At 40.6% G+C, this 21294-nt stretch overlaps 1 protein-coding gene across 2 annotated transcripts in view; it reads left to right on the top strand.

The window, feature by feature from the left end:
• The window catches only part of TBC1D30 (TBC1 domain family member 30), a 56525-nt gene extending 35785 nt beyond the window's left edge, over positions 1 to 20740 (top strand). The window contains exons 6-14 of one of the 2 annotated variants that reach the window (XM_062016723.1): positions 811 to 996; positions 3733 to 3901; positions 5334 to 5502; positions 8397 to 8502; positions 14295 to 14407; positions 14574 to 14713; positions 16357 to 16563; positions 16764 to 16820; positions 18129 to 20740. In XM_062016723.1, coding sequence (XP_061872707.1) covers positions 811 to 996; positions 3733 to 3901; positions 5334 to 5502; positions 8397 to 8502; positions 14295 to 14407; positions 14574 to 14713; positions 16357 to 16563; positions 16764 to 16820; positions 18129 to 18910 — 1929 coding nt within the window. In that variant the 3' untranslated portion in view covers positions 18911 to 20740. The remainder of the gene's footprint in view (positions 1 to 810; positions 997 to 3732; positions 3902 to 5333; positions 5503 to 8396; positions 8503 to 14294; positions 14408 to 14573; positions 14714 to 16356; positions 16564 to 16763; positions 16821 to 18128) is intronic. The other variant, XM_062016730.1, reaches the window with a different exon arrangement.
• Positions 20741 to 21294: the final 554 nt, after the last annotated feature.

Raw genomic sequence — 21294 nt, 5'->3', positions numbered from 1 at the left:
AACAGAAGTGGGGTTTTTTTTTAATTCTCTATAAATAAACACAAATGTTTACTGGGATTAAAAAGTATGTTTAAAGCGTAGCAATTGAGCATTTTTCAGTTATTTTAAGAAGTGAAACACCTTTATCTGTGTATAAGTCTCAGCTAATAAACATTTGATATTTAAAGCAGTGGGCGGTTTTAAGGAAGAGCTTAATAGATTTCTATTGCTGCAGTGGCTTAAATATTAGTCTATGTAGCTGTTTAGGAGATAACTATTTGGGAGGGATTTTTTTCACTTTAATTAGAATATGCAAAGCAAAATACTTTGTGTTCCTAATGATAACAATTGTCATCTGTACTTCATAATTTAAGCTTATAGACATTACTTGTTAAACATTGTACAAATTTTGCCTTTCACTTATAAATTACTTGAAACTCAAGGACTCTGTTTCTGGATTTTTATGTTTTGGAAAACCTAGTTGCCTAGTACTTCTTTGATAAGAACAGTTGCTCTTTTCTTTGATTAAGTAGCTGTTATGTCTTGCCTTTTTGAAACTTAGTTATCTGTCAATATCTTCTGTGACAGCTTCGTATGAACATCTTTTAGGTAACATGTTTACTTAAGAGCTTGCTGAATCTGTTTTTCTTAAGTAGGCTAAAGGTTTAGAGATTAAAAAAAGAAGTGTTGTTTTCAACTCTGAGGGTATGTATTGGGAGGATGGAGGTGGAAGGAAAACCGGACAAGCAGGAGAACTAACAGAGGAAGGAAAATGCACATCTTTTCCATCTATTCACCTCTTTTTGTTTGGTTGGTTGTTTTTCTTTACAGGACCTTCACCGAACTGGTTGCAGTTCTTACTGTGGCCAGGAGGCAGAGCAAGATCGAGTGGTATTAAAACGTGTTTTGCTGGCTTATGCCAGATGGAATAAATCTGTTGGCTATTGTCAAGGATTTAACATACTAGCTGCACTTATTCTGGAAGTAATGGAAGGCAATGAAGGGGATGCCCTGAAAGTGAGTAAAATATTTCTTTTTCAGTGTTGAAGATTGCCTTTAGTTAGTGAACTTTATAATAAAGCAATGAGTGAATTTTGTAGACAGCCTAAAAGAGCAGGACTTAAAGGAGTTAACCAGCTTATAACTGCAGATTGTTTGTTATCCTGTCTGGGCTAAGATGACTAGTTTTAATGTTATTACTATCATTTTTTTTTTTTAAACAGAAATCAATGTGGGCTTGACCATAATAAAAATAAATGGGAATGCTGCCACTGACTTTAGAATGTCTTATCCCATAATCCCAAGTCTAATTCCAAACACCACAGGTAGCTGAAACCTTCAGATGCCATTATCAGCCTCTTACGTGGCAGTTGCATGTGAGACAGTTAATGAATCTGCTGCATTTTAAAGCAAAATCTAGAAAACTACAAAATAATTAATGAAAATACAAGTAAATTACTTTCTGGGATGGAGTAGTCATGCAGTGGTTTTTTTTGATCTTTTCTAATTAAAAGAAAGCGTAAGGGAAATTTATTATATGTCAGAAAATGAAAAGACAGTTTACTACAGTTGAATGTTTTCTGAGACCATGTCAAATTTCCTCCGGTAAACTTGCTCGTATTTGTGAGTTGGGTTTAAATCAGTAAAAGATGACTTGTGACTCGAGATACTGAGCTGTTACTGCCTTAATTTCACTCAGAGCTCCTAAAATACAGGGCTTGTGGTAACAGAGTTCAGCTAGCTGTTATTTAATAGTTCACTCTAGAGAGCTGCCTGTAATAACAAAAGAATACCATAATACAACTACTTTATATCAGAGGGTAAAATCTCACTTCAAAATTTCTTGCTAAAAGTGTCCTCAGTATTTTTAACTGTAACTCGTCACATTGTATTGTGATCTTATACTGTCCAGAAACAACTAAAACACATTGTGATAATATAGGAAATATGATTGCCCAAGGTTTATGAAGTTCAAAATGATTGCAAGAACTGTGTGTATCCTTGTGTTATTGGAATTTCTTTTACCGTGAATGATGTCAGTCTCCTTGTGCAAAGGAGACGGTGGAACGGCACTGGACTGTCCTGAGGACATAAAGCACTGAAGGCTGTTAGCACCAAAGTGAGTCTTACCTGGCAAAAATAAGAATGGATAATAAAGAAATTTGTTTTCCAAGCTTAGTATGGGCTGGAAGAGAGAGGGAAAAGGGAAGAGAAGGAAAAACCCCAGGAGCCAGGAGCAGTAATAAAAAAGGAGTTGGGGATTAGCATGTGACTGTTTCATTGTTGTAGGCATTGTGCTGCCTAAAGTAAGTGATGGGTGACTTCGAACAGCAAGTGATGGGAACAGGAACAGCTGCAAGGGCTGTTGCCTGTAAAGCTGCCCTCAGGATTGGAGCTATGGGAAAACTATGTTTGGATTATTGCAGAGTCTAGGAGTTTAAGGGAGGAACAGAATTCTCAGGGCTTGCCAGGCAGGTCTCTTTTCTGGAAAACAAACAAAAGTACGTGTGTGGGAATTGTCTCTCAGAGACTGGGAAACAACTGGTGCTACTGACACTATGGGGCTTTAACAGCACAAGACCCAACAGGGTAACCTCAGTGAATGCCCAGCCAGGGATGCTTGAGTCTGCACTAATTAAGCATGTTTAAGTTAAATCCCTGAAGACTGTTATTGCCTAAAAAAATCTTGCAAGGACAAGTGGTGGTGTGTAGTCACAAGCAACTGGGAAAGAAAAGGAAGCAGTAAGACTATATAAGGTGGTGGTCTTGGAAGTCCAGTGTCTGACAAGCTATTTTTGTGAGCATCTTATGAAGAGAGGGATTGGAAGGAGGATTGTCTCTGATGTGTGAAGGTACTATGCTCTCCTCAAGCATTAGAGGCTGTATGAAAAAGATGATAAAGATGTTCATTTGAAATATTAACAAAGAGTAATAGAGAGCTGAAGCAGACGAGATGACCAGATGCAGGCTCTCTGGATACAGTTTGTAGAGTGACCATAGAGGTTTTGAAAGATCCTGAAGCAGAATTCAGCATCTTCTGTTTGGCTGATGATAATCACCAGCTTCTGCACATTATTATGTTGCATTTTCTTATTCTCAAAAGTTTGAGGGTATCCAGTTAATACATTACCACCCGTGTAGCTGAGCCCTCTTACTTGAAACAGACGTTTAAAATGTCTCATGCTTCTTAATTTAACACCTTTTAAAGTGACAAGATGAAGTGCAGCACATGGTAACACATCACAGTAAAATGTGTGGAAATATTTTTATTTTAAGAACAGTATCATGCATTTTGGAGACAGGAAAAAGATTATTTGGAACATCCCTGGTCTAGTTGTGGCAGTTACGTGTCCTCGGAGAGGGGACAGTGGAACTTCCCAACAGTGCAGAGAATCTCATCAACACGACTAGCATCAGAAGTGCTAAAAGCTGCCTCTGGTTTGTGTAATGCTTCCAATTTGGGCACAGCTTACCAGGCATTAATTTTGGTCATTAGTGGTTCATAAATTCTGGACAGCTTATGAGGCCTTTGCACTTTGATTGCTTGTGGATGCCTGGAGTACTTGTGGATGCCAAAAATGATAATGTTTTCTCCCCAGGTAAATGGAGATACCAGAAGCTCGTGTTGCCACTGTCCCTAACCCATTCTTTAGAGAACAGAGAAATTTAAAATTCTGTATTTTTTTTTCTGTTGTCCCTAGAAAATAAGTGGCTCTGTAAGTCCTACATGGTTATATTTCATTTTGCCCACAGATTATGATCTACTTAATTGATAAGGTGCTTCCTGATAGCTATTTTGTCAATAATCTCCGTGCTCTCTCTGTGGATATGGCTGTTTTCCGAGATCTGTTACGAATGAAGCTTCCTGAACTGTCCCAGCACTTGGACACCCTGCAAAGAGCTGCTAACAGAGAAAGTGGAGGTAGGTTGAACAGAAAATGCTATTAAATTGGTTTTTTTCTGTTGTTTCATCTGAGCACTGCTCTAAAAAGATAGCCTTTAAAGTGTTTGCATGAATTTATTGCTTAGAATAGATATTTTAAATTTTTAAGGTGAAAGATGACCTTTCCACTATTGATAACCTGAATATAAATAGGTGGCATTCTCAGGAGGAAAAAAGGGAAATAATTTGGTCCCACCACTAATTGCAGTCATATTGACAAGGATCTAAAATGTGTGGGGCAGCGACACTGTAACGCACACCTTAGTGTAAGTGCTACCTTGAAAAGATTGTTTCTTGCCTTAGCTCAAGATACCCGTCCTACCGTAGCTCCTTGCAGTTTCTAGCTTATGTAGCTCTCCTGGGAAGAGTTACTATGTGGGAACTAGTGTTTCTTCACCTGGATGCTTAGCAATACACAGGTGCAAAACCGACACGTACTTCTTGGGTTGCTCCCTGAAAACTGGCTTTTTTTTTCCCCCTGCTATACAGCATTCCATCCAGACCTCCTCTCTTTTAAAACAAAATGCAGCTCTTGTATTTGGGAATGTTTTGGGGAGGATACATGTTTTGTTGTTGATTGGTTGGAGTGTTTTTCCGTCTAGTACTTAAGTGCACCCTGAGTGCTATCTTAAAAAAGATCTGCTGGCATGTTCCATGTAAATAAACTGCAACTATGCCCAAACTGGATAAAACCAAAGAAATGCTGCCAAGGTCGTATTTGCTGTTTGAAAACATTGTTATGGGCAGCAGCCTCTGTTGTTATCAGCTTCAGTGCATTAGTTGATACTAAGATGCACAAAGTGTTATCTGAAAACTTCAGAGCTTCAGCCTGAAATACTGAATCTTGTTTGAAATTTAATAAGCCAAAAGGAAAACTAAATTTGTTACAGTCAATTCTGCTGAGCTGTCAGTGCATTAGGATATTAAAACAATAGATAAAACTTTACAGAGACAGTCACCTTCACCTTCATGTAGATAAAGGCTTCTTATGCTATTAGTTTCTAAAGAAATGCAAGATTTTGGGAGGTGTTTTCATGTAGGATTTTTTGGAGGGTGTGTGATTTTTTGTTCTTCTGTTTTGTTGGATTTTTTTAATAACAGCTTTTTAACTCATATGGCTTTGGGGAAGGAAAAGCAATCTTTCTGACAAAAGGTTTCCAATCCAAAAAACAATGCTACTGCTTAGAGCTTTTTTGCAGTGTGGCAGAAGGAAAGACAATTAAGAATGTCATTCTTCCATCACTTTCTTCTTTTCTGCTTATCTTTGGACAGCTGCAGGCTACGTGAGTTTTGAGTATTAACAGAGGTACTAGAATGTCTACTGGATTTCAGTATGCAGTTTATACTCCTTGTAAAATAACAGTATATGACAATTTCTTTAAGCTTTTTTTTTTTTTTTTTTTAATTTCAGGAGGCTATGAACCCCCACTTACAAATGTCTTCACAATGCAGTGGTTTCTGACCCTCTTTGCCACTTGTCTGCCTAACCATACAGTTCTGAAGATCTGGGATTCAGTATTCTTTGAAGGCTCTGAAATTATACTGAGAGTAGCTTTGGCTATCTGGGCAAAATTAGGAGAGTAAGTGGTCATTCCTGCGTGATTTTTCTTTTGAGTATGAACAATGTTTGTAAGTTCCGTTGCTCTGAAGAGCATGTTCTCATTTCTAAACAACATGTGGTGTTTCAGGAGAATGATTCTGCTTTGAAAAAGCTACACAAAGCCTGTCTGTAGCTTCCCCAAAAACATGTGCTCCTGACATCACATCAGAACTGATGTGATAATTAACTGACCCTTGCTGCAGAAAATGTCTCCAATTGTGTTATTCTGTGAATAGTGTCTTCATGCTGTGCTAAAAGGTTGGTTGGATTTTCCAAAGTAGACACCTCTGAAGGAGCTGGTAAATACTCTGTGGAAGGACACGCAGAGAGGCTTGATTGAAGGTGACTAGCTAATTGATTTGGGTACCTGAAGCTGGGGATAGTAATTCTCTTTTTTTCATTTTAGGAGAATTAAGGAATTGAGCCCATTGGCTATACCCAAGAAAAAAGTACAGTATTACTAAGACGATGCTTTAGTGTGACATGTTTCTTTTCTGTTAAGGCCTGCAAACAATTTTTTCTGTAATTCTCTGCTTTTAAGCACTTTTTAGCTACATTTCTGTTACAGTCCTTTATGGCCTTGGAAAGTCACTATATAGGACAAAACACAAGAGGTGGTTATTTCCTCTCAACTCCTCTGTTGTCATAGCAAATATTTGCATTCCAAAGAGCATACAGCCCTCCCACAGAAATGAGTTTTGTCACTGATTTCAGTGGGAGGTGTGGGCTCTGACAGGTTGAGCAGTTGTTAGTTCAGCTGGAATTGTTTTTCTCTGGCATCAGCATCTGCCTCAAATTTTTCTTATCATGCCTATCAACACTCACTTTCTTTTTTTTCCCCTGAGACTGAAGCACTGTGACTTATGTTCAGCTCTGCCCTTGGAATTTTCTTTTTTGTTTTTTTCTTTCTGTATAAATCAGCACTGCAACCAGTAGCATTGTAAGATACTTTAGTTAGTATATTTAATTTTTAATCTGGAGAATTCTAATTACAATAATAATAATAGTAATAATTTCCTAAAAGCTTTTATTTGTTCAGTCCATGAATGAAACTTGTCATGAAACATTTGCATTAGGATCAAGCTATATATAGTCCCATTGTGCTTTATTACCTGGTACCATACCTTTAGATAAAAGGTCCTGTTACAGTGGATCTCTGTGCACTTAAAAGCAGTAATTACAGATGTTACAGCTCATAACATGATAAAAAAAATCACTGCTTTGAAGATTTTGCCATAAATCTTAAAACCAAAATGAAATGTGTTTTATACAAACTGAAACAGAAGGAAGAAATCTATGAGAATATGTCCAGAAGAATAAGCTAATCACATTGTGCATATTGTAACTGTTGTCAATGGGGAAGGGGAGAAGGGCTGGCAGATGTGGGATAACTAGAGATCCAGAAGAGGATGAGTCGCTAAAGCTGAACAAGAATTGAACTATAGTAAGTTTGTAATGATATCAGATGAGATGAAGAAGTAAAAGATTGGGCTCCATGGTTTGGGAGAAGACTGATTTTATTCCTCTCTCCCCTAGAAATAGAACAGGGGGATATACAGAAGTGGGGCCTGAAACAGTGATCATAGTCTTGTGATTTTCATACTTCTCAAGACTATTTTTCTAGACATAAAAATGGGGTGTGAAGTGCTTTTCCTAAAATGTGAGTGGTTCAGTCTTCTCTTTTGAGGGAGGCTGAAGGAAGGGCGAGGTTAAAAATAGGTGCTGTAGAGAAAGCAGTGTGTGGAGGTCATGGGAGACTAAAGGTATTGGGGGAAGGTAAGCAGTATGTCTGTGATCATTGGCCACATACTCGTTGTTGGTTATTTTTTTCCTGCTAAATTGTTCTTTTAGCTGAGCTATTAAGATTTTATTAGGAGTTTCATAGTCCAATGATTGTTCCCTATAGACACTGAAGATCAAGGACTATTTCCTCTTTTAATCTGTAAGAGAAAAGGCAGAGTACTTTTTTTGATTATTCCAGCAGCTGTGTTTTACAGGGGAGGCTACACTGTGTAGCCAGAAATGCACTTGTTTGGAATAGAAGTAAAAAATTTTTCACTTGACAGGAGAGGATGTTTAATAGTTGACCCTAATGTATGTAGAACAGAAACTGACAAAAGCTTATTACTCCTAAAAAACACTAAAACCCCTAAAAACCACAAAACAAACCCACATCACCTAAACAAAAAAAACCCCAACAAACCAACCAAACAAAATAAGTCTGCATCTCTAGTTTAGAAATAGCATTCACAAATATGCAGGATATGACTGAATTTTCCTTCACAGAATCACAGAATCTTAAGGGTTAGAAAGGACCTCAAAAGATCATCTAGTCCAACTCCCCTGCTCTTTTGAATACAATGACACATATAAATGCACCTATACTTAATCCACCAGAACGTGTTCTGGTCAGTGGATATGTTCCTGTCTGGCAGAAAACCAATTCAACCTGTGAATTCATCTGTTTGCTGCATAGTAAAGAATAGGTGATGAGTTGAGGAATCTTTATGTTCCCTTTTTGAGCTGATTGGAGAGCTCCCATGTGCTAGCAGGGATGCAGGATTAACTGATTGATTGATTCTCCTGTTGTACAAGTGAAAGTGGGAATAACCTTCTTGGACATGCAGGAATCCTTTCTTGTGAGCAGTCAGGACAGTAAGCTGTGCTCAGTACATCCTGTTACTGCACCAGCATTTCCAATATGACATGCACAGTTTTTTTAATTTGGAATTATAGAGGGGATTGCAATAAATTGAAGAATTAAGGTGAATAATGGAAGCACATATTCTGAGATTACAGAAAGTTCAGTTTTGATTTGGGGTGAGTAATCACATGTGAAAGCCAAATTAAAAAACAATGTGTATTTTGATGTAGGCAAATAGAGTGCTGTGAAACTGCAGATGAGTTTTATAGTACCATGGGCAAACTGACCCAGGAGATGCTGGAAGACAGTCTGATTGACAGCAATGAACTCATGCAGGTGAGTAACTGTGATGTAATTATTGTTTGTGTTTTTCTCTGTATCCGTCAGCTGATGATTTCTGACTGATTATTTTTTTTCAGAGACTGCAGAAACCTAAACTCCCCTGAGAATAGAGTCTAAGGTGTGAGTTGAGCTAGTATGTCAGTGAAACAGATGACCTGCAGTTAACACTAGTTTTAGAGTTAAGTATAGAGAACCACTAGGCTCCATTTGATGAGAATTGATAGTGTATTGACAGCTGAAAGTCTGTTGTGATCTAACGCCCAATTGGATTAACGCAGTAAGATGTAGAATCTCTTAGTAGTCACAATTTTTAGGATGTTCCTTTATTTTGTTTTTATGTTTTGGTCAGTTATCTATTTCGCTGTGTCCTTTTCGTTCTGCAGATCCTGTGGGTGACAAGAGCTTATCAAGTGAGAAGGAAAGAACAAATCCTTCATGATTTAAAAAAAAAGGAAGCCTTGAACAGTGAACTGTAAACAAAATCATTTGTAGATAATTTCAGTCCCTGAATTTGTAAAGCATACGTCACCATATGAGGACAAAGATCCACACTGTTATGGGAAAGGGCCTTTAGTGTTGCAGACACAATTGTATTGATTCCCCCTTACGCTCCTTCGTGTAATATCCTCCGTGTGTTGTCTACTTAGATGTTTTATAAAGACTTCATGCTGCAGCTTCAGAACTTTGCTTTTGATTAGTCAGACCATGGTGATTAAATGGGTGCAAACACAGAGCACAGCATTCACCTGAAATAGTTTTTACCGGTCTTAGAGGAAGGAGAAGCAGTCAGTCTCAGTCTGTGAAGCTGCATGAGTTTATTAAGAGTAGTTAGCGGGTGAGTTCTGTTATCTGTTATTGAAAGCGCTTGTTGACTGCCTGGGCTAGCACACTTCCCTGCTCTGGTAAAGTACCACCCTGAAGTACAAAGAGTTACTTTCAGATTTTTAGCTTTCTTATTGTTGCTTTGTCTGATGAGGGAGCTCTAGCAATGGGAGAGGTAAGCACTGTGGCTTTATTTTGAAGTGCAACTTCTGAAATCAATGTTAAGGTTTCTCACAATGCAGCTCAGATGCTGAGGATATGTACAGCAGGAGGCACAAGCTGATGCCTTCTCATATTCATTATGTTTCAGTTCCTGGTCTCAAGTGTAGTACCAAATCAAGACGTGGCATTTGTGACAAAGAATAATGTTGGGAAAACTGACCAACATTTATGCATGTGGTGGATTTGTTTCCTTGTCTCTGTGTGTGGTGGTGGATAAGGCATAGATGACATACTGGTGGGAGGGATGAAAGGTTCATTCTTTATTTTTTCACTGTGGTGATTACACATGTGCTGAATTAGCAGTCTTTTTGTGCTTCGGTGAAAAAATAAGCACTTGGTGCAAAGTAGATGTGTATTCGTAGCATCCATATGTATTTTGTGACACTGACAGAAGAGTTAAGGTAGGATAGCATTGCCATTGATACGGGTCATGAGGCAGGTTTAAGGTTTATGCATAGAGAAGCAGTGTGTAGGTTTATGTGTGTCCTCTCAGCTGAAGAAACCATACTACAGTTGAGGTAGCATTCTTCAGGGCAAAGGCAGGCATGGGTAGTGTAACCATCTCTCTCTGAGCCCTTCATTGTAGGCTCTCTTTACCATAAGTGGAGAGAATTAAGCACTATGGGAGTTTACCATTAGGAGTATGAATGCCACCATGTGTCTGACTGCTGGATTTGAGCAATTTTGTCTGTGTCAGAAAAGTAAATAAAAAATATGAACCACTGCATTAAGGAAAAGATTCAGGCTGCTTGAAGATGCTGTTTGCTAAATTGCTTTTGGCTTTTTCAGAGGAGTCAGCTAGAGATGAATATTTAGACTGTTTTATTTTCAAAACATTCTTTCTTTTTTTTTCCCCTAATCAAAACCATAACGGTGAATTCACATCTAACACTTTTCCAAGGTAGCTTAAGGATTAATATCCTACTGTGGGAAAGGGTAAATATCCTACTTTGCCTTCTCTACATGTTTCAGTAAAGGATGCTGGTGGCAATCATCTCACTTTTATTTAGATTTACATGACACACTTGCATCTGAACTATCTATTCAGGCTTACTTAAGCCAGTGAAGAGTAACAGGTGCTTCTTGGTCGCTGGAAAGCAAGTTGTGCTCTACAAGGCCTGTTTCCTTTGGGAGTTCCGGGAGGGAAGTGCAACTGATTCTTCAGGGGTCAAGTTTTGACAGAGCATATGTCTAGAGTAGATCAGAGAACTCTTGTCCTCATTCTGTCCACCAGCATGTATAGTTGGTACAATTTCATAGTTAAAAATGCTTCCCTGCCTCCAGTGCAGACAGTATGTATACCCAGGATTGAGAGCCTAAAGCCTTTGCATATTTGGCCCTCACATGGCAAGATTTTATACCGTGTTGTACCAAGGAGAGCACAGAGGGACTGGAAGAGCAGGCAAGCCTACAGCTTCCTCCTTTTGCGGATTGAACAGTTTAGGTAAATGAAAGGAAAGTGCTGTGTGCCTGAGAGGCCAGACTGGGTATGTGTTCAGGACCTGAAGTTAAACAAATAGGGTATTGAGTCATGTCATGAAACTGGCCTGTGCATAAACTCTGGTTTGGACACTGCCGGTGGGTGCGGGTGTTCCGAAAGTTCGGTGGGTGCCAAGTGGGTGCACGCTGACATCCAGTCACAGCCAGTGAGCCTTTTGTAAACTGCTGAGCTAACTCAGTGTGAACACCTAGAAACATTGCAGCATAGAGGAGATGAGAAGCAAACAGGAGGAGAGGCATCTGTGCCTGTTTACTGTGGTGGAGGGGAACAGGGATTAATCCCTCTGTAGTACCCCAGCATTTTAGTTTATCTCCCATAGACAGTTACTCTGAATTGGTGGTATTCACCCTTAACTTTCTACTTGAGGAGGGCTTTGTTTTATTTTATCTTTGCCTTTGCTTTTTGTTTTGCTTTCTTGGTGACAGTGAAAAGAGAGGGTATGTTTGAGCTGTCTGAGAAACTACTTACCCTCCTTTGGAAGCAATTACCTTCTGTGTGTGCTCTGCTGAGGGTGTAGATGGCTTTGCATTTTTAGAGTAAGGCAAAGTATTGACAAATGCTACCGATTTAAGGTGAGAAGTGAGGATTTTTTCCTTGTCTCGTTTCTTATTCCCAGAAACTGTTCCTTGCATCCACAGATAGGATAATAAGAAACAAACAGGCAGACATGTTGGGCCAGAGGCAAGTCTTTCTCCAGATCATATAATTCCTTCATCCAATAGACTCTAACAAACTGTCTTCAGGCCCGAGAGAGTGTTTGTCATTCACAGTGGCATCGTAGTTTGATGGGATGGTTAAGGAAGCCTCAGTTCATGCTCTGGATTTTTGTAGGCATCCTCTGTGCCTTAGAGTCTGTGCATGACTCGAACTGTAAAAGCACTTTCACACAGAGACTTGTTGAGCTGCAGTGTTGCCCTGTGCCTCATCCACCAGCAGAGTCCATCCTGCTCCTCATCGCTTACACCATTGCTCTTAGAGAAATGAATTTTTTCCTCTTCTCCTGTCAGGAGAGGTTTAGTACTGAATTAATGTTTGCAATTTTCCTTACTGCATTTAGCGTAGACAAGGCACGGTTGAAAAATGGATTATGTAGAAATTGTTTCAAATTTCCTTTCATCTGAATTGAGGCCATTTGCCTTCAGATGAAAATGTCACTGACTTAAGAGCACAGGAAAAAAAAGTGAAGTTTTCCTGTCACAACTAAATTTTTACACTGCTGTCTTTCAGAAGACATTTAATTTTCCAGATGAGGAAATCATAGAATCACAGACTCATAGAATGGTAGGGGTTGGAAGGGACCTTTACAGATCATCTAGTCCAACCCCCCTGCAGAAGCAGGTTCAGCTGAATCAGGTTGCATAGGAACATGTCCAGGTGGGTCTTGAAGACCTCCAAGGAAGGAGACTCCACAACCCCTCTGGGCAGCCTGTTCGACTACTCTGTCACCCTGAAATAGTTTTTTCTTATATTTAAGTGGAACTTTTTGTGTTCCAGCTTCATCTCATTACCCCTTGTCCTGTTACTATCTACTATAGAAAAAAGGGATGTCCCAACCTCCTGACACCCACCCTTTAGATATTTATAAATGTTAATAAGATCTCCCCTCAGTCTCCTCTTCTCCAGACTAAACAGCCCCAGTTCCCGCAGCCTTTCCTCATATGAAAGATGTTCCAGTCCCCTGATCATCTTGGTGGCCCTGTGCTGGACTCTCTCCAGCAGTTCCCTGTCCCTCTTGAGCTGAGGAGCCCAGAACTGGACATAGAACTCCAGATGAGGCCTCACCAGGGCAGAGTAGAGAGGGAGAAGAACCTCCCTCGACCTGCTGGCCACACTCTTCTTGATGCATCCCAGGATGCCATTGGCCTTCTTGGCCACGAGGGCACATTGCTGGCTCATGGTTAGTTTATCAATAATCGGGACTCCCAGGTCCCTCTCTGCAGAGCTGCTCTTCAGCAGTTCGACCCCCAGCCTGTACTGGTGCACGGGGTTGTTCCTTCCCAGATGCAGGACTCTGCACTTGTCCTTGTTGAACCTCATGAGGTTCCTCTCTGCCCAACTCTCAAGCCGGTCGAGATCCCGCTGAATGGCAGCACAGCCTTCTGATGAATCAGCCAGTAATATACATTAATATACAGTAATATACATGAAAAGGTGTAATATTTCAGAGAAACTACAATAAATGGTATTTTGGCTATTTTATCTCTTTCATTCTGACATTGAGAATCCCAATGAATTGTGTGTCAGTTATTTGAAAGTCCTGAATGGTTGTAAGTGTACCAAAGTAGGAAAAAAAAGCAAAAGCAACTTAAATAGGTATGAACAAATCAGCAATGACAGAGCAATGAATATCATGTGTCTTTATGCCAGATTGGCTGGTGACATGTGTTCTGTTATTACAAAATTACTTAAAGCAAAAATACTGCTGAAAGCAAATGTATTTGCAACTGTTTATCTTCTTTAACTCTGAATGTTGAAGTAAATGAAATTATTAGAGTCCTTTAAGTCCTTGTGTTAAGTTCTAGGGACTACATGTTGAGTTCAGAGAGGATGAAGAGAGATGTCTTTGTTCACCTTAGACCAAATTCACTTTTAAAAAAATCAACCACTGCTACCCACCCCCAGCTGACCCCCTCAACCAGCCATCAAAACCAGAAACTGAGAGGAGAAAAGTCAACTGGATAATGTCAGGTCCTTCCTCTTCGGCTGTAACTTTTTTGTTAAAGTGATTTCCTTCACAGAAGCTCTTGAGGCTACTCAGGTGAAGTAACGGATCTGTTAGCAGTCCACAGCAAGTGAGGATCTGCTCCTTCTTACCTATGCTAGTGTCAATACCTTGTTGAACGCTTGAGCAGAAATTTATATGTTCTGGTGAGATCCCCAAAACCTCAATGATGCATTTATGTATGTGAAATCATAACTGGAGGAGGAGGATTTGCAGCATTCTGGCAAGAAGAGAGGACTGACAATGATTAGTAAATAACTATAGGAGTTGAAAAGGACCCTACGGCTCAAGTTATTGGTTCTAACTATTTTTTTTCTCTGAACCATGTTTTTTTCTAGTTTCCTTACAAAAAACACTGACTGAATCAGAAAACTAGGGACCATTTAAATTTTCTTACGGCACATGAGAATATGTAACCTTTAATCCTGCAGGACTGTGAAAGTCTGATCATGGAAAAATCTTTTGTGGAACTGTTACTTAAAGAAAAAATTCTAAAAGCTGCATTTTTTTTCTTCCTAGACTGTTTATACCATGGCTCAGTTTCCCTTCCCACAACTGGCAGAACTAAGGGAAAAATACACATACAACATTACTCCTTTCCCTGCAGCAATAAAATCAACTTCACTTTCAGGGTAAGTTTGAAATGGAAATGCACTGCTTATGGCATATAGGGTTAGTGTTGACATAGACAGTGAAAAGGCAGGTGGCATCCTCCTTTGCATGCTTCTAAAGAAGATGTTTGGTAATGATAATATTTAAGAATGTTTCTCTTATTTCTCTTATGTTGTTGTCTGACAGAAGGCTAGGCAGAACCAGAGACAGTGATGAGGAGAATGACCTAGATGATGAAGACTCAATTGTTAATGCAATTGGCTGTCTTGGACCATTAAGTGGGTTTTTGGCACCAGAGCTTCAAAAATACCAAAAACAGATGAAAGGTAAAAGTGCTTTTGTTCATTTTGCCAAATGTACTTAAATCTGCCTGACCTTGCAGAAATCATCTGTAGCTTCCTCTGTGAAAGCTGCTATGAAAATGGTATTTTACATGAATGCAGAGATTACAGCAGGTACAAAAGGACTTGCCCTGCAATCCTTGAAAATGACTTCAAAGTCAAGCTTGAAGGCTGTATGTGTACAGTAAATGACAGTGTGTGTTAAGGACTTGGCTGCAGTAATTGTCAAATCCCCAACCCCACTGTATTGCCCACAAACAAAAAAAGCATGCATAGAAAAAAAAGTCCACCCTCAATCCATGCTCTTTTCCAAGGCAGCTGTTAGGTAGGGATCACTGTTTGAAGAATGCAGACTACATGTAAGAAATAACCTTGACCTTTATTAGCATATTTATGGCTAATGTTGGAACCTATCAGCAATGAATTCTGCAGGTCATTTTGCCATTTTAGCCAAACCTTCAGGTGTGTGGTTTGGATATATTCACGTTTTTAAAGAACTGGATGAGGTTTATGATATTCTGACAAAATGTCACTATTTTTCCAATCCCTCCATGTCAGAATAAAATTTGAGACAGAATTGGATGTTCACCTGTGCAAGCTCTACAGCCACAGCAAAGTTCTGATACATACAAGAAAAGCAGATCATTTATTAATTTGCATCAGCCTTCATGAAATGGTCCTGAATTAACAGTGATTTTATGATATCCTGGAGAAGCTATAGCTATTTATCCACAACCCACTCCCACCTTCCCCCCCCCGCTCCCAACCCAGACTGAGGTAGCAGTTGCCCAATTACACATCATCCTTCTTGTGGCTTGATTTTGCTGAGAACTTTAAGCTACTATTTCCCTCTTGATTGCCGTGATGTTTTGTTTTTCCCTTCATGAGGAACTGTAAGTCTCTACCTGCTGCTTCAAGCTAAACAAACTAAGAAAGCTGTTGCAAACTAAGCCAAAAACAAATAAACATCTCTTGAAAAAGAATTATCCCCTTGACCCTGGAGTGCCAGTTTGGTGGTGCATCAGAAACAGCTGTGAAAACAAATGGCACTGCTGCTGTTGTTCTGCGACTGTTGATCAGAGACGCTCTCAAGTGCCCTGATCCTCAGCTGCTCTGGCCTTGTCCCTTTTGTTGCTACTAGCAGCTTTCTCCCTCTGGTGCTCTAACTGCTTCTTGATAGTCCTTGCTGGTATCACTAGGCTGGCTGTTTAATGTTGTGCCTGCTTGGCTGTAATGTATTTTATAACTTGCATCATTAACCTCCTCTTTGACCAGCTGAGTGTCTTAAATGATCAGCTTCTGAATTAGTTCAGTGATGGTTTGGTTTACTTTGGGGTAATTGAAGAACTCTGCTTATAGCTTTGAATTGCTGTGTTAATTGTCTTTTGTAGTCTTTAAACTCCCCTCAAACCCTTGGTATTCTTCAGCAGTAGTTCTATAAATGTAGTACTTGTTAGTGTGAGTAGTGCAGCATTGTTAAATATGCTTATAATAATAAATTTTTAATTAAAGGCCACAGTTCAATAGAATGATGGGACTCAGCCATAGACTTCCCTTGTAGGTAATCTGTGGAGCTCCTGAGTATGCCAATTTACTCCTCATCTCCACTTTATTCCCACTGTGTGCAGATCAGAATGAAGAACAAAGTCTGGGTTCCAGTAACATTGCAGAATTAAGCCCGGGAGCAATAAACTCTTGCCGAAGCGAGTATCACGCTGCTTTTAACAGCATGATGATGGAGCGCATGACCACGGATATTAATGCACTGAAAAAGCAATATTCCAGGATAAAGAAGAAGCAGCAACAGCAGGTTCACCACGTGTACATCAGAGCAGGTAACATATCAAAATGTGCTTCATTTACCGAGTCTCTATAAGCTAGCTTCATCATAAGAGACAAGGCAAATAACATTCTTTTACGTTTAACCAAATAGACAAAGCAAGAGGAGTATAGAACACCTTGGTAGTAGAGTGGATACCACCTCATACAAACAGATTGTAAATGAGAAGGTGATGTTTTTTTCTTCTTTTGTCAGGATCTGAAGATGATGACCCTGGGATTTTTTTAGGTCCCAGGGACCAGCTGAACAATGGTATTTAAAAGTGTCTTTGCTCTCTGGGTGCATTGTGTTGATCTCTCTGATTCAAAACTTTAAAGTCTTTGGCGTTCTTGGAATTGACATACTGATGCACTGGAAAAAGTGACATGAGGAGATGAGTACACTTCAGATTGAGTGGCAGGTAGATTCCTAGCTAGTCCATTTTCTCCTGACTCCTCTGAGTTCATCTGGGCATGGCAAATTACACAGCTGAAGAACTGGCTGAGATGGTCCATTGTGGCTGATAGTTTACCCCACCATAATGATACTGCTGTGAGAGGATTGAGCTGGACATCAGTCTGTTGCTTGGCAACTCCTGTGCCAGAGTCTGTGTCCCCAGCTGGCAAACTCAGCAACGTGGGGGCTAGCACAAGTTGAGGGTCGTGGAGGGGGTGCAAGCTGAGCACAGCCCACCCCACTCACTCCTCCCTGCTTAGGTGTTGCCTTTCTAAGTCAACATTGAACTGTGCAGGTGGGTCAATGGGGAGAATTTTTTATTCCTCTTCTAGCTTGTCTAAACTTGTCCTAGCAGGAACATTTAAATACATAGACCTGTACATTTTTCAATAACATCATGTGTGAGGAAATTATTTTTAAAGAAAATGTTGGCAAAGTATTTGCTTTGAACAAAGGGAGCAGAAACAGTGCAAACAGTAAAATGTTGATTCCCAAGGACTGCCAACCCCCACCCCCAATCACAAACCTTTCTAATCTTACTAATCACAATGCAGGGGGCTGGGTTTGTGGTTTAATCAAACTGTCTAATTACCTAATTCTGAGTCTACTGCTCTGGTTTCATAACACTATCTATTGGAAAAGAGTTGGTGTGCCTTCTCCATTAAAAAGATATTGGTTCATTCTCCAGTCACACAAGCCTCATGGGGAGGCTTTTTGACTGGCCTTGTGTGGGCGAACTGAATTGCCTCTCACGGTTGGAAAAGAAATGAAGGGGAGGGGACAGATCAGAAGCCAATATTAATCTGTCAGTTACAGTGCAGTCTCAAAAATTGAGCAGCTTTTTGTGTTCTGGTGTATTTTCCGGGTTCAGGGCCATTTTCCGGGTTCAGGGCCAAGCAGGGAGGGAGGCCAGGAAGTCTCTGTTACAGAAGTTACAGCTTTGCATTCGGCTCCAAGATGTAAGAGAAATTCAGCAATTGATTTGTGTATTTATTAAATAGCAGTCAGTCCTACAAACCTTTGCTGTACCACAAGAAAGACATCGAATTTAGTGGAGGATCTTTAGGACGTTAAATTGGTTTGGTCTTTAACAATACTGTGTTTCTTTTAAACACTTTCTTTCAGACAAAGGGCCGGTTACCAGCCTCCTCCCGTCTCAGGTAAACCACTCTCCAGTCATAAACCACCTCCTTTTAGGAAAGAAGATGAAACTGAATAACAGGTCTCTGAAAAACGCTGTTATTCACATCCCAAGTCACGCAACAGGGAAGATGTCCCCTGTTGCTCAGGAAGACCTTAGAACGAAGCTGAACTCCCCGTGGCGCACTCACATACGAGTGCATCGGAAGAACATTGCTCGGGCCAAAGGCCACCTGGGCTACGGGGATACCATAGGACTGATAGATGAGCAGAGCGAGAGCTGTAAAACAAATAGTCCTGGGGCAAAGGAGGAGACTTCCAAAGGGCCTGACGAAGGAGAAGGAGAAGGATGTGGCTTGGATGACAGGACTGCCGGAGCAGCCGAGCAGCAGACATCTGAGACAGCCTCTACGGACAGCAGCACGAGTGTGTCAGTGGTTCAGCTAAAACTAGAGGCCCTGGATCTCACCTCAGATGACAAATCTGAGGTTGAGTCCACGTGCCATCCGTCTGGGCAGCCACGTTTATCAGAGTCCTCCAGTTCATCCAGTGACAGTGGAAACCTGGCTAAGTCTCCCCAGCCTGGGAACCCAAAGCCACAAGTTTTCAACCCTTTTCCCAGCGTCAAGCCCCTTCGCAAGTCAGCTACAGCCAGGAATTTAGGGCTGTATGGCCCCACTGAAAGAACACCAACTGTACACTTCCCACAGATGAGCAGAAGTTTCAATAAGTCTGCCAGCGGCAACAGTGGGACCAGGAAACGGTGATCTTCTACCCGGAACTTTCTGTTTCTGACAGTAACAAACATTTCTGTTGCCTTTGGTTGGTGTTTTTTTTTAACGTGTGTGTGCGTCCCAAAGCATTTCTGATCTTTAGCTGATGAGGACAAAAGTGGTTACCAGGTGTATAAATATGTGTCTTAGAAACTTGTGCTCCCGTGTTGTTCTGGGATAGATTAGTGAAGATGCACTCTGGCACCCTCGTGTCGATTCTGATGGTTCTGGGGTTAAATAAACATTGATTTGCAGTGCTGAGGATACCATTCCTTTGACTCTAACTCGGGCGTAAAAGCACCAGCTGCCTTTAACCCCTCAGCCCCCCACAGCTGCCTCCTGCCTCTTTCCAAGCTCCAAGGACAAATTGTCTGGTGCAGCCGACACATGTGTAGCAGTTGTAACTGTTGTGCTGCTCCCCGTTAGACCTCTTGCTCCGCGGGTGGCTGGAGAAGCCATGGCTGACAGAAGCACAAGCACAAGCATCGCTCTGTGTCCGACACAACCACTCCCTTGCTGGGCCATTTGCCTTCAGACGTCCTTGAACAGCATTTTGTGCTTCTCTTCCCACAGCAGTCCTCTGCTGATACCATGTTTGATACAGATGTCATCAGTGAGCATGAAAGCAGCAGACCTAAGACCATCCCCAGCACGGGTTTGCTCCTTTTCTGTTACATATGTAAGTGCATTTCTGTTACTGCTGGGAAGTTGCAGCACTGCAAAATTAGGAACTAGGTACAACTGTAGGTGCAGCTGTATGGCTGTTACGGCACGTCCTGGCTTCAGTGCATTTATCTGTTATCTAGATCACAGAGTTGTGATTAAAATCATATTTGCCAGCTTAGGAGTAGGTAAAATATATGAACGTTCCCAAGTAGTTTAGGGTCTTAAATTCTATAAATAGAGTGATTAGATACTTAGGGTGCCACTTACCATTAGAAGCCAACTCAGCCGCTACATAAGTGGGGTGGACCGTGGGACTGCCTTGGGCTTCCAAAGCTTGGTGCTGGTCCTGGTGAGAGAGCAACAGCAAAGCAATAAGCTGAACGTCTACTTACAAATCAAAAAGCAAAGGTGGTGAACACTATAGGACAGATAAGTTTTAGTTTTAAAAATCTGTGTATTGAACAGGCAGGCAGAGAAATTTAATGTGGACAATTCAACTTTAGGGTTGCAAAATCAAGCACTAAAACTCAAGCAATTCAGGTTGCTCTTAAAATGGGAGTATTGACTGTGATATGTTACTGTGCTGCTTCCAAGGCTCCCACGACAGCAAAGTGCCATTGTTTTACACCAGAGTAAAGGCAGTAACGATGGACCAGCCCCATGGTATGTAATATCTTACTTCCCCTTTTAAAATTATTTGCTAAGTTTGCAAATTCATGTGTCATTGTCTATTTATTAATGTACCCCATGACCCATAGGACTTGATGTCAGTTTTACTGTATACCATAACTTATAAGCTGCACAGTATACCCTGTTTATTGTTGTCAGGACAGTTTGAATCTGTTGTTGTTTTATACAGGTGTATGCATATGAAATAATAGACAAGTAAGAACACTATAAATAAACCAGATGTAAATCAGCCTTATTTTCAGGCTATAGTAGTCTCGTCACAGATGATTATTTATAGCGCTCAGTACGTTAAAATACTGTAGAATTTAGTCACTGATCACAGACTGTATGAGAGTTGATTCTGCCTTGATTTTGAAGAAATTGACTTCTCAGAATTTTCCTGTGGATCCCCAGTTTTTCTTAGCTTCAGTGTATCAGGTGGCTGTATACTGAATTGGGACAAATAAAAGAACTGTGGTTCTGCACAAACTGCTAAGACGTTGCAAGTATCTGCATGGGCTTTAGACACATTAAGTTGTTATTAAGCAAATTAGCAAGCTCTGCATGGATAGTGGTCTGGGGAAAGAAATGCCAATAGAATGCTAATTGTAGCGATTCAGACAATAATAATTGATGAGTGTGCTCTGAGGGTCTTGTACGCTGCCTGGACCCTCCGGATTGAGGTGAAAGACTACACACAGCACTCAGTGCATTGGTCTGATGGTGTTTTCTGCAGGAAACTGAAGTACTGCTAGATGAGAAAATCGAATGTCCTTTTAGCTGTTCAGCACGTCAAAGGATGTTCACTCTTCCTGAAGTCTGCCCGTTGAACAAAGTAAAAGCAATGTCATCCCTCAGCACTGAAGTGGGACATTAAGACGAGGTCTGAAGCACCAGGAAACTCCAGAGAAGTTTCCAATTGTCTTGCCCTAAAGAACCCCTTCAGCAAACAGGGTCTGGTGATGCAGCTGGGCTTGTGGTATTACAGCACTGAGGATGTTGGGAAGCACAGTAGTGGGAGTCTCTGCCATAAACCTCTGTGT

Source organism: Colius striatus, chromosome 1 (genome assembly GCF_028858725.1).
Source record: "Colius striatus isolate bColStr4 chromosome 1, bColStr4.1.hap1, whole genome shotgun sequence".
NCBI lineage: Eukaryota > Metazoa > Chordata > Aves > Coliiformes > Coliidae > Colius > Colius striatus.
The sequence above is the reverse complement of the archived record's forward strand: the minus strand, read 5'-3'. Positions and strand labels throughout refer to the sequence as shown.